General features: G+C 46.2%; 1 protein-coding gene across 4 annotated transcripts in view; it reads left to right on the forward strand.

The window, feature by feature from the left end:
• The window catches only part of POFUT2 (protein O-fucosyltransferase 2), a 94,152-nt gene that overhangs the window by 26,464 nt on the left and 51,941 nt on the right, over positions 1-15,747 (forward strand). For all 4 annotated transcript variants that reach the window (XR_013537713.1, XR_012085646.2, XM_020809203.3 and 1 more), the window contains exons 6-7: positions 926-1,051; positions 14,135-14,315. Coding sequence is in view for 2 of the 4 variants with exons in the window: in XM_020809203.3 (XP_020664862.1) it covers positions 926-1,051; positions 14,135-14,315 (307 nt within the window). In the remaining 2 variants the exon portion in view is untranslated. The remainder of the gene's footprint in view (positions 1-925; positions 1,052-14,134; positions 14,316-15,747) is intronic.

Raw genomic sequence — 15,747 nt, forward strand, 5'->3', positions numbered from 1 at the left:
CAGGGTTGAGATTCCCTTTGGGCAGACTTTAGCAAGCTGCCAGAAGGGAAAACCCTTCTCTGTTTATGCCCCCGAGTAACAGCTGATCTGCAGGGGCAAAAACAGATAGGGAATGACGGGACAAATATAAAAGAGTTATATTTGTTGCTTTGTATTTATTGGGGTCTCTGGACCCCCAAAATACGAAGCAACAAATATCTGACGAATCAGGGATATTTAATAAACATCCTGATTTGTTTTTATTCGTCCCCATGTCTAGTGATAACCTTAATAATAGATAAATTGACTTCATAAAGAATGCCATGGCCTTGTGTTTGCAAAAACTGAGTAGAGCTGTTAATGATGAGGCATTTTGAAGGTCTCTAATTGATAGAGCTACCATAAGTCAGAAACAACTTAAGGGTACATAGCAACAGTATTGTGCAATTTTATCTTGATGTTAAATGAACACTGTTGTTTTTATTTGTTTCTGATACTTGGCTAAACAACTGGCTGCTAAACAACACACTGGCAACACAGCATCAATAGGCATAATCCATGGTGCCCACAGTGCCCAAGGCCTCTTGTCCCTTACATTTTTTTAAGTAAAATTGTTTTCTACCATATGAAAGAAAAGAAAAGGCTACTAATAAATGGGGAAAAAAGCAGAAGAGGATGTCTTACAGTGATGGGGTAGGCAGAGATGGGGTGGGAAAGGTAATAATCAAGGAAAGGGCAGGGGAGGACAGAGCAAAGTGTTGATGGATGTGATGGAGCAATGAGGAGAGAAAAAATGGTCTGAGTGAAAACATATAAGCAGTCTTAACTAGATATGCTATAGTCATTAATTCAGTAAATTCTAGAATTGTTATTTTTGCAGTGTTGAAAATAATATAACCTTGCTTTTTGCTACTTTTGTGTTTGTTTCATTTTGTTTTGGTAATAGACACGTCGCAGTATGGTTTTTGCTAGACACCTTCGTATGGTGGGCAACTTGTTCAGAACAGAACACTTAAACTCTACTGATGAAAAGGACAGGACACAGTATGATGAGAACTGGACAAAGATGAAGGTAAAATAATTTAATTGCCCTACAGGCCTTTACCACTACTTGTTTCAGTTGCCCTTCTGTGGGGAGTATGAGATCAGTGTAACTTTAAATGTATAGGAGGTTCATCTATTTGAATGATGTTCCTAAGATGCAACAGAGAAAAGATACATGCTTGTTTTCATTAGTGCTTGGAATGCATCTGGAGCAATTATTCCTTCCATCTGCTCCAAAAGAAAGGCTGTGCAAATTTTGCCAGTGCTTTCTCCTTTCCTTTGGGACTGGTCCAGTTGGAGTTAATAGGACAGAGCAAATAAGTTTTTTTAAAAGTTAACCTTTCAATAACAACAACAACAACAACAACAACAACAACATTTTCAGTCAAGTCAATTCTGACTTACGGTGACTCTTTTCAGGGTTTTCAAGGCAGAGAATATTCAGAAGTGGTTTATCATTCCCTTTCTTCTAGGGACGTCCGGTGCAGCTTACCCAAGGTAACACAGACTAGCTCTTTTGAGATGCACAGTGAGGAATTAAACTCCCAACCTTTGACTCTGCAACCAGAAACCTAAACCACTGACCTGTCAATAGATTTCAAGAAATTCAATTTAAGAAGCTAGTGCAGAAATCTCAACAAGAAAAGAATAGGACAATGGATCAGTGGCAGGATTCAAAACTACAGTGGTGCCCCGCATAGCGACGTTAATCCATTCCAGGATTAACGTCGCTATCCGGAAACATCGCTAAACAGAACAAAAAACCCTATAGGAGCGCATTAAACCCTGTTTAATGCGTTCCTATGGGGCAAAAACTCACTGTTCAGCAAAGATCCTCCATAGGGGCGGCCATTTTCGGTGCCTCTTAAGCGAGGAATCCGTCCAGAAAACAGCGGGCGGCCATTTTGAAACTGCCGATCAGCTGTTAAAAAAGCATTGCTTTGCCATGATCGGTTCCCCAAGCAGGGAACCGATCATGGCAAAGCACCGCCAGCCAGCCAGCCTGGGAGACACCGGGCGTCCTTGGGCGGTGGGCGAGCGAGGGCTCGGAGGCAGCCGCCCGGGACGGGAAGGGGCGGGCCATCCACCCGGCGCTCGCTCGTCAGCCAGCCAGCCCGGGAGACACCGGGCGTCCTTGGCCGGTGGGCAAGCGAGGGCTTGGGAGGAGGGCCGCCGGAACACCCAGGCCTTGCCCTGCCTCCCAGCTCTCCCCGAGCCACCCCTCACCCCCGTTTCCGCCGCCGGCGCCGGGAGGAGGGCCGCCGGAACACCCGGGCCTTGCCCTGCCTCCCGGCTCTCCCCCAGCCACCCCCGTCTCCGAAGCCCCCGCCGGTCAGCTGAGGGAAGGTATGGGAACATAGGGAACATCGCAATGCGATCGCAAAAGCGATTGCAAAATCTTCATCGGTATGCGGATTCGTCGTTAAACGGAGCGCCCGTTAAGCGAGGCACCACTGTATTCTACATTGAAATTCCTAGAAGGCAGAAATGAACCATTCCAGGATGACTCAGGAGTAGCAAGACACATTGTAGCAGGATGCTGCCTATCTGTGGAAGAAATATTAACAATTACCATATTTTTCCGTGTACAAGACTATATTTTGTCTGAAGTATTTAGAGTAAAATTTGAGTGTCATTTATACATGGAAGCAAGCTAAGGAGAGAAAAAACAAGTGGAGAGGAAAGCAGGGATCAAAGTGATCCTGCAGGGCTTTGATTCCTGCTTTCCCCTCTACTTGCTAAGCCTTAGCAAAAGGAAAGCAGGGATCAAGGTGCTGCAGGATCACTTTGATCCCTGCTTTCCCCTCTGCTTGCTAAGTCCCATGGGGCTTAGCAAAAGGAGAGGGGAAGGATCAAAGCAATCCGTGGCTGTATAAGGGGAAAGGGGATCAAAATGTGCAGTCGTGGAATTGCTTTGATCCCTTTCCCCCTCGTTTTGATAAGCCATGTGGGACTTAGCACAAAGGCAGAAAGCAGGGATCAAAACCATCCTGCAGCACTTTGATCCTTTTTACCCTACATTTGCTAAGCCCCACCTAGATTTCTTAATTTTGGGTTAGAAAAGTAGGGGAGGTCTTATACATGGGGGTGTCTTATACTCAGAAAAATACAGTATATCCAGTGTTAATTTCTCCACCAGTAAAAGGGGGTATCCTGAGGAAGAAATTCAGCAACTCATCCAGCTGCAGGGACACACAAGAAAATGAGGCTTGCTGAAATACCCTATTAATGAAAGTAGCATTTGAAGAAGCTTGTAATATATAAAGTCTCTTTATAATATATAAAGCTCTGTAATATATAAAGTCTCATAAAAAACTTTGCTCAGCCAGATAGCCACCTTGCATATATCATTAGTACTAAATACTGCAAAACATCTGGTGAAATTGGCACTAATTGCTGAATGGAGAATAGATTGTGAACCTCATAGGTTAATGAGATGTCGGGTCTTGATCTGTCTGCCACAAGTCACTCTTAGGAAATGTATGTCTATAAAAGCAAGGTGGGAAGATGTAGATTCTCAAATCCATTCCTTGTGTTCTCTGTGAATGCACACTAATGGGTTAAATCTGCGCCTGCGCAGAGATCTTCTGACTATTATGCTAATCTAGGCAGGACCACCCCCCACCTCACAAGGTCCTCCCGCCCTCCAAAGTACCTCAGTTCTTTTTTACTGCTGCCGCATGAGGTCTCCTCTTCGAGCTGCTCCTCTTCGCCGTCGCAATTTCTAAACAAAAGAACAAGTTGCTTATTACTTTTTCACCTCAATTGAGTCTGTATTTAGTTCTGCTCAAAAGAGATCTGTGTCGATTCTTCGGAAGACACACTTATGATTCCTTCTGCCCAGCCAGAATCACCCATCTTGGCTCAACTCCCAGTCTCACCAGTTGAGGCGGACATGACTATGATACCGATGTCTCCGTAGTTGAGTCCACCTTCTACTCATCGCTCCACATCCTTGGGTGAATTGGATTCAGCCTCTGGTACCGCAACATCCTCCTCTGTGGAAGAGGCAGAGAAAAGAGCGACACACCTCTCACGGTACTGATTTGGACAGACCCACTACACTGACTGGGTCCATCCCATCCCAAGAGCCATCCGGAAGGCATAGGCACTCGAAGAGGGTCAAACTCTATGACCCAACAAAGTACTACAACCCTATCTACAAATGTCCTCGGTTTCGAGCACATTGGTACCACCCTTCCGAGCTTGATTACTACCGAGATCGCTGTCACCGACGTCATTATTACTATAAATTGGACACTTCGTCCTCATCGTCGTACCCTCAGTACAGACACCGGTACCGTGACACTTACTGGTCCCGGTCTTCGTCAGACATCGACATCGTCAGACAACTTATACCTCCCGCAAGAGACAGTATATGGATGTCTCAAAGTCTCATGCTACAGTACCAAAAAAGCCTCGCAATTCGGTACCATCACTTCAAAAATTGGTACAGTCGACCACAACCTGTTCTGGTCCTCAACCTGGTACTAAACAATCTACCAGGGACCATCCCAAGCAAGCCTTGGTACTGAGCCAACATCAGTCATCTAGAACCCATCATAATCCACTGGTACCAATTCCATCTCTATCTAAATCTCACCATACTGCACCAGTTTCAACGCCACCATTCTGTGGTTCATCTTCTCCTGCTCCTTCATCGCATTCTACCTCCACACATTCCTCCTTCTCTGTTCTGGACCAAGGATCTATACCTGACTTACCAACACCTGACTCTGACAGTAATCATAATGATCTACCATCACCTTCAGATGATTTTTATCACACTCACAACTGATTTTACTTATTGCTAAATCAATGGACTTGAACGTCCAACAACCTTCACAAGTACAATCTGACAAAGTATATGAGGACATTAACAATTAGCAAACTCTTCTTCCAAGCTTGAGTTTCATACCATCTCTTCTTGACTTGACCAAGCAAACTTGGTCTAAACCAAAGTCTATCCCACAAATGTCACGTAAAGTAGAAAACTTTCACAGAACTCATGGAAATGACACTACATTTCTCCACAAACATCCACCACCTAACTTATTAATAGTTGACGCTACTCAAAATAGAGCGCGCAACTGCTCTTCCACAACACCTAGCAATAAGGAGGGAAGAAAGCTGGACGTTGCAGCCCACAAAGTGTACTCTCTTGCATCATTTAACCTTTGTGCTGCTAATTATATTGCAGCAATGGGAGCGTACCACCGCTATTTATGGACCAAAACACTACCATCTACCCAGTCTGCTGCAGGTGAATACAAGACACGAGGACTAGCCTTCTACCAGGAGGCTATGGCCCTGGCACGTCAGGAAAGAATAACAGCTAGGCACATAATTGATGCCTCCTCTAGACAGATGGTTGCAGTAGTAGCCCTCTGCAGATAAGCATGGCTGAGATCCACCCTAATACCAGATGATGTTGGAATGAGAATCAAGGACCTGCCCTTTAACGGTTCCGGCCTCTTTGAAACTGCCGACATTCTGGAAAACCTGCAGAAATTAAAGAGAACAACGTGATCATACAATACTCAACAATACTACAGACCGTACCGATTGCAATGGCGTCACCCTTATCAATACCAGCAGTCACGATCATATTACAATAAAAACAAATATTCATCACAATCTACCACCCCTTTCCAACCAAAACATGCAGTTCAGCGACAGGGACCAAAACAATCATTCCGCTGCCCTGACAAGAAACAAAAGTAGGGCCTTTGACTTCGTTACAACCCAGATCCGCCACACCTACCTTCCCGCTACATCTGCCACCCAGTTCTCACCACATCTTCCAGTCTGGACTTCCATCATGACAGACAACTGGCTACTTACCATCATCGCCACCGGCTACACCATAGAATTCGTGAACTTACCACCTCACAACCTCCTTCAGCAAGAGGTCCAGTCCCCCCTCTCAAAGGAAGCCATTTCACCCACCACTATCACAGAAATCCATCCTGGGTTTTTCTCTCGTTACTTCACCGTCCCAAAAAAGACAGAGGACTAAGACCCATTCTTGATCTATGGGACCTCAATTATTATATCATCTCAAAACAGTTTGGGATGGTGGCACTAGAACGAATTTTGCCCATACTTCAACAAGGTGACTGGTTTGCTGTAATACAGTGGGGTCTTGACTTGCGAATGGCTTGACATGCAAACTTTTTGAGTTGCGTACTTCTCCGTCCGCAAAAATCCATTTTGACTTGCGAACGGAGAATTGATGTACGAACCAAAAAGTGGGGAAAAAAGGGGCGGGAGAGGTGGGGAAACTGCTGTCGTTCGTCCATTGGCCAGGGCAGTGCCTCTTGCTCCTGTGGCTGCGGCTGTTCCTGCCTGTGCTCTGGCTGGTGGTGCTGCTGCGTTTGCAGGCGGCTGCCTCCGGGCGGGCAACTCGGAGCCCGGGCAGGGAAGCCGGTGCACGCCGCCGCCGCGTGGTCCTCCTCCACGTCTCCCGCTGCTGCCGCCGCCACCGCCAGCATGCCGACCATCAAGCGGGAGTGGCCAGACCGGGAGGAGCTGGGGCGGAGGGAGGGCGTGGAGGTGCAGGAGCAGCTCCCTCCCCCTCCTCTGGCTGCTCAGCCCGTCCCCTGCCCTGAGCTCTGTGGAGCTTGGGGAAAAAAGCCAGGAAGATCGGGGCGGAGGGAGGGCGTGGAGGAGCAGCAACAGCTCCCTCCCCCGCCTCTGGCTGCTCAGCCCGTCCCCTGCCCTGAGCTTTCTGGAGCTCGGGGAAAAAGCCGGGAAGATCGGGGCGGAGGGAGGGCGTGGAGGAGCAGCAACAGCTCCCTCCCCCGCCTCTACCTGCTCAGCCCGTCCCCTGCCCTGAGCTCTGTGGAGCATGGTGCGACGGCTGCCAAAGGCAACCTCTTCCTCCCTGGATTGCTCGTCTGCTTCTTTGCTGTCTGGCGCGCGCGCGCCCACCCACCTGCTCGGAGGATTCCCCTTGGCGGCCGCCGCCTTCCCCGTGGTGACCCCGCACCTGCCGGCCTACGAGCAGCTCTTCGCTGCCGCCGCCACCACGGCTGCCGCTGCCCATCACCCGCACCCACACCCGCACGCCTACCTGGACTTCATGCAGCAAACCCCCAGGTCCCCCACTCCCACCCGCACCCTCTCTCGGAGGATGCCCAATGAGTTCCAGTTCGTCAGCCGGCCGGGAGACCGCCAAGGACTGGAAGAGGAGCATCCGTACAAAGGTACGGAGGCGGCAGCGGTGGCGGCGGGGGTGCAGATACGGATCAAATGGTTTTCAATGCATTCCTATGGGAATGCAGATTTTGACCTGCGAACTTTTTGACTTGCGAACCGCCTTCCAATACGGATCAAGTTCACAATTCTAGACCCCACTGTAGATCGAAACGATGCATACTTCCATATCACCATACGTCAACATCGCAAATTCCTCCGGTTCGCTGTAGAATGCCATGTCTATGAGTTCAAGGCCCTTCCCTTTGGCCTCTCCATGGCACCAAAAGTATTTACAAAGTGTATGGCACCCATGACAGCCCACCTATGCACTTTGGGAGCTACAGTCTTCCCATACATAGACGACTGGCTCGTGGTCGCTTCATCCTGCACACAAGCTTTGAAGAATATCCAAATAACACTGCTTCTCCTGGTGATCTGGGCCTAAAAGTCAACAAACAAAAGTCAATTCTCATGCCTACCCAGCACGTTACTTATATTGGCACCCTATTGGAATCCACAAGGGCGAGAGTTTTCCTCCCTCAAGAAAGAATCATCAAGCTTCACACCCTAATAAGCCAGTTTTGCCCACATGCTTACGTTACTGCCCATACTGGTCAACGTCTTCTAGGCCTTATGGCCTCGACAAAGTCAACGATTCTTCACACCAGGTTAAAACTCCGATCCCTCCAGTTCTGGTTTCTCACCCTCTTCGTTCTCATGACAGACCCTCAATCAAAGCTTCTCAGGGTAACACCAGAACTTTCTTCCCAGCTTCGTTGGTGGGACAACCCATCCAATCTACTCATGGGTCGCTCTTTTTCTCCTCTGCAACCCACAATTCAAATTACAACAGATGCAAGCATGACCGGATGGGGTGCACATTGCAACAATCTATGAATCCACAACACATGGTCACACACAGAAAAGACTCTTCACATAAACAATCTAGAACTTTTGGCTATTTTCAAAGCGCTCAAAGCCTTTGAACCACTTATAACTGGCAATATTGTACAAATCATGACAGATAACACAACCGCACTGTTTTACCTAAGCAAGCAGGGAGGCACTCACTCCTTCCACTTCTTTACTTGACAGTTAGAATCTGGGAATGGTGTCTGGAACACCATATCTTTCCCATGACAATTTACATCGCCACACACGACAATACAGTGGCAGATGAACTCAGTCGTTTACAGACCAAAATGCACAAATGGTCATTAGACCACACAGTTTATCACAATCTTTGCAGCTGCTGGGGATCTCCGAACATCAATATGTTTGCAACCCACAGCAACACCAAATGCGGCACATTCTATTCAAGAGCCGGAATTGGACGTGGATCTCAGGGAGATGCCCTAATGGCCAATTGGTCCAGAAGCCTCACATATATGTTGCCTCCCATCCCACTTCTCCTCCAAACCATATCCAAGATCAGACTAGCCCACGCCAATGCAATCCTCATTGCTCCATGGTGGCCAAGACAACCTTGGTTCACACTGCTAAAATCCATGAGCAGCAACCATCATCGCCTCTCTCTAATTCCACCCCTGCTCTCTCAGCAATGGTCTGCTTTCATCAGATTTGGTAATCAGCATAATTTACCAGTTTATCCAACCAATTTATAAACTGTCCTGCAATTTCTCTCCTACTTATTTCACAAACAACTGTCCCTTTCCACACTGAAAGTCTACCTATCCATGACCATAGCTCACCAACCACAAGATTCAGAGGCTACCATGTTTTTTTTTTTTATATACTCAAAACTCAATTTCTGAGAGGTGTCGCTAACATACGACCTTCAGCTCCTTCACCACCTCCACAGTGGTCTTTCTCTCTCTGGTCTTGCACTTCCGCTCCCATCCTCCCCTCGAATCACTCACTAATACGTCTGAATACCTTATTTCACTCAAAACGTTGTTCCTCATTGCTATTGCCTCTGCTCGCAGAGCCTCTGAGCTTGCAGCCCTGAGAATTGATCCTTCATTTCTACAATTCCATTCCAATAAGGTTACTTTATTCCCGGATGTGTCACTCCTACCTAAGGTCGTTTCAGCGTTTCATCTATCACAACCTATTATCCTCCCTACAGTTTTTCCATCCCCTACAACGGACCTGGAATGCTCGCTACACTTACTTGATGTCAAGAGAGCTCTCACCTTCTATCTATCCAGAACGTCTTCTTTCAGAAAATCTAAAAGACTTTTTATTTCATCACATCCCTCTCATAGGGGGTTCCCAAGTATCCTTGTAAACAATTTCCAGGTGGCTGGTTTCAACCATTAAACTAGCCTATCAACTTACTAAGCAACCATTGCCTGCTGGGATCAAAGCTCACTCAACCAGAGCTACTGCCACGTCCCCAGCTTTTCTTTGTGGAGTCTCCCTCCCGGACATTTGCAAAGCTGCTACATGGTCCACACCATCTACATTTGTTGCCCACTACAGACTGGACCTGAGGGCTAAGGCTGATGCATCTTTCGGATGAGCAGTACTTTCTTCAATCATGTTGTGATGTTCCTCCACCAATGAGGTAAGCTGGTCAGTCACCCATTAATGTGCATTCACAGAGATCATGAAGAAGAAAGAGCGGTTACTTACCTGTAACTCTGGTTCTTTTAGTGGTACTCTGTGAATTCACACTTCCCACCCATCCTCCCCTCTATCCGTCACTCCTGTATCCCTTGATGCAGCGGCGGACTATCTCTGGAACTGAGGTACTTTGGAGGGAGGGTGGACCTCGTGTGTGTGTGGGTCCTACTTAGATTAGCATAAAGCTGTAGAATATTCCGGAGATCTCTGCGCAGGTGCAGATTTAACCCATTAGTGTTCGTTCACAGAGTACCACTCGGAGAACCAGAGTTACAGGTAAGTAACCTCTCTATTTCTCTTTGTGTTTAAGCTATGGCTTTTATTTGTTTATTATTTCCATTGCTATACTGCCCCATTAGTATTATCACTCTCGGGGCAGTTGGCAGCATACAATAAATCATAGAGTAAAAACACAATAAATCCAAGAAAAATGCAAAAAGTACAAAAAATTGTTACTAGCTAAAAACAATAAATAGACATACATAAAGCCCATTTGTGCATCTAATTTGATTTCATTTTTTGATTTGGTAACCTCTGATAAACAGAGGGAATGCTGTAGACATAATCTTGACTTCAGCAAAGGTTTTGACAAAGTGCCTCAAGATATTCTGATTAGCAAGCTAACTAGGTGTCGGCTAGATAGAACAACTGTCAGATGGATACACAGTTGGCTACAGAATTGTACTCAGAGGGGGATGATTAATCAAAATGGGAGGAGGTAACAAGTAGGATACCCCAGAGCTCCATCCTGGGCCCAGTGCTCTTCAACATTTTAATTAATGACCTTGATTGGGGATGCTCATCACCCCAGACTACAGGACACACAATGGGCTTAAGTTACAGGAAGCTAGATTTCTGTTAAACATACTGTTAGAACATTATGGCAGTGCAACCAATTACCTTGAGAGATGGTAAGTGCTCCAACATTGGAGACATTCAAGAAAAATTTAGACAATCACTTGGCAAATGAAAATTCTTTGATTTTTATTCTGTATTGAGCAGGAGATTGGACTTTATGGCCTTATAGACCCCTTGCAGCTTCATTATTCTGATTTTTGATCCTATGATTCTTGATCTCAGGTCCAATATTCATTAGTAGAAGTCATCTTTATATAATTCTATCTTAATTAGCTTTCAGAAGACTGATGGTAGTCTTTTTAGGAACCCCTATAGGAAGATTATTCTCAAGGGAATGAGCTACGGCCAAGAAAGCTTGGTTCCTAATGTGGCCTTTTTTGGCCTCCTTGAGTGTCAGTGCTCTTAACATCATGGACTGCAAGGAATTGGTGGAATTGGTAGCAGCTAGCCTAAGAGGCCCTGCAGGGATCCAACTTATGCCTGTACTTTTCTTTTGGTGCTTAAGCTTTTGACCAAAAAAATGATACACTTGCTTCTTGAATCCTGTGAAATATAAATTGGTTTTTTAAAAAAATGAATGGTAAGGCATGAGCACTACTGTGGTGTCTGCCCAGGTCATGAATATTCATATGCTATCTGCATAGACCAGTGGGAGTACTGGGGCAGAGTCATGAGATATAAGAGGCTCAGCAGGAGGAGGGGGAGTTAGATAGAGGGGGTTTTGAGAGACAATTTTGGGAGTTTGGGTGGGAAAGTGGTGGTTGAGAGTGGATGAAGGAGGATGTTTGTTAAGAGTTAACAACAGTGCATCTACATCTGTAACAATAAAAAATTTATATTTGGTTCTTTTAAAATGACATATGGCCTGGACTTCAATCATTAATAATAGGTAATGTTGATGTAATCAACTGGTGGCAGCTGAGGGGCATGTATTATGAGCTCCTAGTTTGGTGAAACAAGCAGGGGCCACGTGGGGATTGTGACAACTACGTTGTCATGTAAAGTACAAGTTGAGTGTTACAAAATCTGAGATATGTCTTGCAGTTACGATAGAAGAAAGCTGCATTGCCATATGTTTAGAGTCACCATTTTAATGAATAAGAGGATTCCTACATTTTTCACATAAGTCTCAGATGGGAAACTCAGGGGACAGTTGGCACCTTAAGCAAGGATACCTCTGCTAAAAAAAAAAAAAAAACTTTGTAAAGGTGAGGAGAGAGAGACTGGATGCTCTTACCCCCTAAAGCTGTGGGAAAGATAACAGCTTTATTTGAATAAAGACCAGACTGTAGGAGCTCTTTGATGCCGAGATTGAATTGACCCCGTTTTCCCCAGGAAGGGATTGCTTCCCATATAGCTTCATAAATATGACCTGCGGAGGCCATTTGAGGCTGTTGAGGTATCCAGTGTCATGGTTTAGGTTATTGAAGCTAGAATGTAATTTCTAAATGGGATTTGTAGTCATAGAATGGTGTAGAAGGAATCCATCTTGGTCTGTGTCATTGTACTAGAAGCATCGAGAAGCTGTTTTCTCTTGCAGCTAGTTAGGAATGTTATCATGTGGGTAGTGTGGCTGAGACGAAGACGAAGAGCCGAGCCATAACATCTGAGGAGGAATGTCAACAATACCTGCGAATCTCATGAGAAAATGAGGCGCAGAGAGACGAGCAAACCTTCGTCCTGATTGATGTACATCAGTGAAAGAGTGAAAGAGGAGGGTGGTCCAGCATGAGAAGAAAATGGAGGAATGCTGACACAGAGACAGACTTTTTGTGCTTATGGATTTTTGGACTTTACCTTTGATTATGGATTTTTGAATGGACTTTGTAGTTCCCATTGATTTGCTAGGATGTAGTTCATAGTAGGAGAATAGAAAGGAAGGCTCAGCCTTACCTATTTTTTCTAGTTAGTAGTTTTTTAAATTATTATTGGTAGCTGGGATTTGCTAGATTTCTAACTTCCTTAGTAATGGAAATGTTTTTGAATGCTATGCTTAGCAACAAACTGAATTTATCTAAATCTTTATTTTTCTAATAAAACAATAATATTTAAAACTTATGCTTGGTCTCTTGAACAGATAACCTGATACCATACTCATTTTTTTCTTTAAGGCCACAAATGACGCTACTTTGAGTCCAGTATTTTCTTGAATTTTGGGAGTGTTAGATGACTCTAAGACTCATGATTCTAACTTGGTTTCTCAGTGATTTTAAGTGGGAATAGACTTGGTAGAAGGGTGCCAGTTAGACAGCCTGGTTGAGACATGGACTCATCTCAACTAAAATAGGGGTCAACTGGACTTGGAACCTCTCTATTCCAGCTTTCAGCATTCTCTTAGGAGAGCTGATTGTCACATCCAGCATATCCTTTGAATAACCAAATAGCAGTAGAGTCTTTAACTTTTACACAACTGGACCAGAAATGTAGCCAGGTTTGATCTGTATGCATGCACCATGCGTGAACTCACACAGACCAGTACTGTACTGTCTATAATAGCCTGTTTATAATCCTTTGTAAATTAGATCTAAAAATAAATCTGCCTTTATTGTCCTTGTTTACTGTTATGTCCATGCAAGAAGAGTCATTAGTGGAAATGTGTTTAGGACACCAAATGGCGAGTTCAAACACATATTGTATGTGGCTTCCTACGTGTGGAATCTTGAGAAGAACCCAAGAGACTTTTTGCAGGAAAAATGAACAAATCAGTAATCAGATAGTTAACAGATTACAGTATGAATATATCTAAAATCAAGCATTCTCAGGAGTCCCATTCAGATATTCGGTCTCAGAGTTAAATAAACATGTGTGAAATGGAATATGCTAGCCTTGTTGTCTATGCATTCTGTATGAAAAAAGCAAGTTCTGAAGAGGAGAGCCTCTTCTGCACAAGGAAGATTTCTATTTCAGCCAGACTGTGATTGAAACATTTGTGGGGGTACAGAGTTAATATGCCTTCTTCCTCATCCTAATGCTGAATGCTTGAATAAGACTACAAAGGTACCAAATTCAGACCATGTACATCTTTTCTTATGCTGGCTATAAACGTATTTAGGTAGTGTTTTGGAATGGAATGTGTAGTGGCTACCAATAAACCCTTATCAGTAAATAGCAACTTCTGTCAGAAGTACTATGAAGAAGTCAGCAATTTTAATTCTAAAATAATGAAAAATTATTAATTTAAATTTAAATAACATTTCAGTAAAAATAAATTTCAATAACTATTAAAGAACTTGAATGCCTGTAAAATTGCCTTAATGATACATAATTGAAATGGTTGGTGTTATAAAAAAGACTGATTAACGTATGACAACTTACAGTGAATATTACAGTGTTGTTAAATGTGTATTTCCCATATAAGTGAGTATATTAAGAATATTGCAGAACATGTGTTTGTTTCATATTTTCCTGCTGAATCAATACCATTTTATTTCAGTTTCAGCATGTACTGGTTCTTCTGTGCTAGGTAAAGTTGGGCACAGCCAAAGGTGGCCCATACCTTGGAGTTCATCTCAGACGTAAAGACTTCATCTGGGGTCACAGAAATGATGTGCCCAGCATCGAGGGAGCTGTTAAGAAAATCCAAGGCCTCTTGAAGTCACACAAACTTGAGAGAGTTTTTGTAGCCACTGATGCCATTGTTGAAGGTATGTATGTAGCTTTTTCACATTACTCTGGTGCTTCACATTATGTTCCAAAGAGCTTGACCGACATACATGCAATTCTGAATAGCAGAAACCTCTGTTAAAGGAGGAAACAAACTAATAACCATTTGTGAGATGTACAGTGGTGCCCCGCATAGCGACGTTAATCCATTCTGGATTAATTGTCGCTATGTGGAAACATCGCTAAACGGAACGGAAAAACCCATAGGAATACATTAAACTTCGTTTAATGCGTTCCTATGGGGGATAAACTCACCGTTCAGCGCTGTTCCTCCATAGGGGCGGCCATTTTCGGTGCCTCTAAAGTGAGGCAACACAGCGGGGCGGCCATTTTGGAACCGCTGACCAGCTGACCGAAAATGGGTCCTTTGGCATTTTCCCCCAGCTGAGTGGCGGGAGCTTCAAAGGCTCACTGCTCAGCTGGGAGAAAATGTCGGCAGTCGGTCGGCGGTGGCTTTGGAAGGACCCCGAAGCCACCGCCGACCGCCGACATTTGCCTTCCGAGCTCTCAAAGAGCTCCCCCCTGACATTGGAGAAAGTCCTTTGAGAGCTCGGAAGGCTCTCAGCGGCGGCGGGGGCAGGGTAGGGGGGTCCGGATGGCTTCCAGGTGAAGCACTGGAAGCCATCTGGAATCCCCCCTGCCCCCGCCGCTGCCGCTTGGAGCCGCCCCGCGCCCGGCCAGCACGTCCGAGCGGCGGTGGAGAAGCCTTCCCCTAAGGCCTCTCGGAAGCGCTGGCCGCGAAAATGCCGGCGAGCGCTTCTGAGAGGCCTCGGGGGAAGGCTCCTCCTCCACCCCTCAGACGCGTTGGCCGGCATTTTCGTGGTCAATGCTTCCGAGCTGCGGCGGAGAAGCCTTCCCCCGAGGCCTCTCCGAAGCGCTGGCTGCGAAAATGCCGGCCAGTGCGTCCGAGCGGCAGCGGCAGAGCCTTCCCCCTCCTCCCGGCTCTGCCCGACCCACCCCTCACCCTCATCTTCGCCGCCGCCGCTGGGTTTCAGAAGCCGCTTCCAAAGCCCAGTGGCGGCGGCGGAGAAGGGGGTGAGGGGTTAGGAGGAGGGCGGCCGGGAACACCGGAGCCTTGCCCTCCTCCCGGCTCTGCCTGACCCACCCCTCACCCTCATCTCCGCCGCCGCTGCTGGGTTGGGAGGAGGGCGGCCGGGATCCGTGTCGCGGCCGGCTACCCCATCCATGGTCAGACTCCCGAAGGGGGGGCAGATCCAAGCCCAGGATGCCTGAAAGGCATCCGGACCCCTCCCACCCTGCTGCTGCCGCTTGGATCCTCCTCGCAGCTGGCTACCCCATCCATGGTCGGGCTCCCGAGAGTCCGACCATGGATGAGGAAGCTGGCCGCGGGGCGGATCCAAGCCCGGGATGGCTGAAAGGCATCCGGACCCCTCCCACCCTGCTGCCGCCGCC

Source organism: Pogona vitticeps, chromosome 1, assembly GCF_051106095.1.
Source record: "Pogona vitticeps strain Pit_001003342236 chromosome 1, PviZW2.1, whole genome shotgun sequence".
In the NCBI taxonomy this organism is placed as follows: domain Eukaryota; kingdom Metazoa; phylum Chordata; class Lepidosauria; order Squamata; family Agamidae; genus Pogona; species Pogona vitticeps.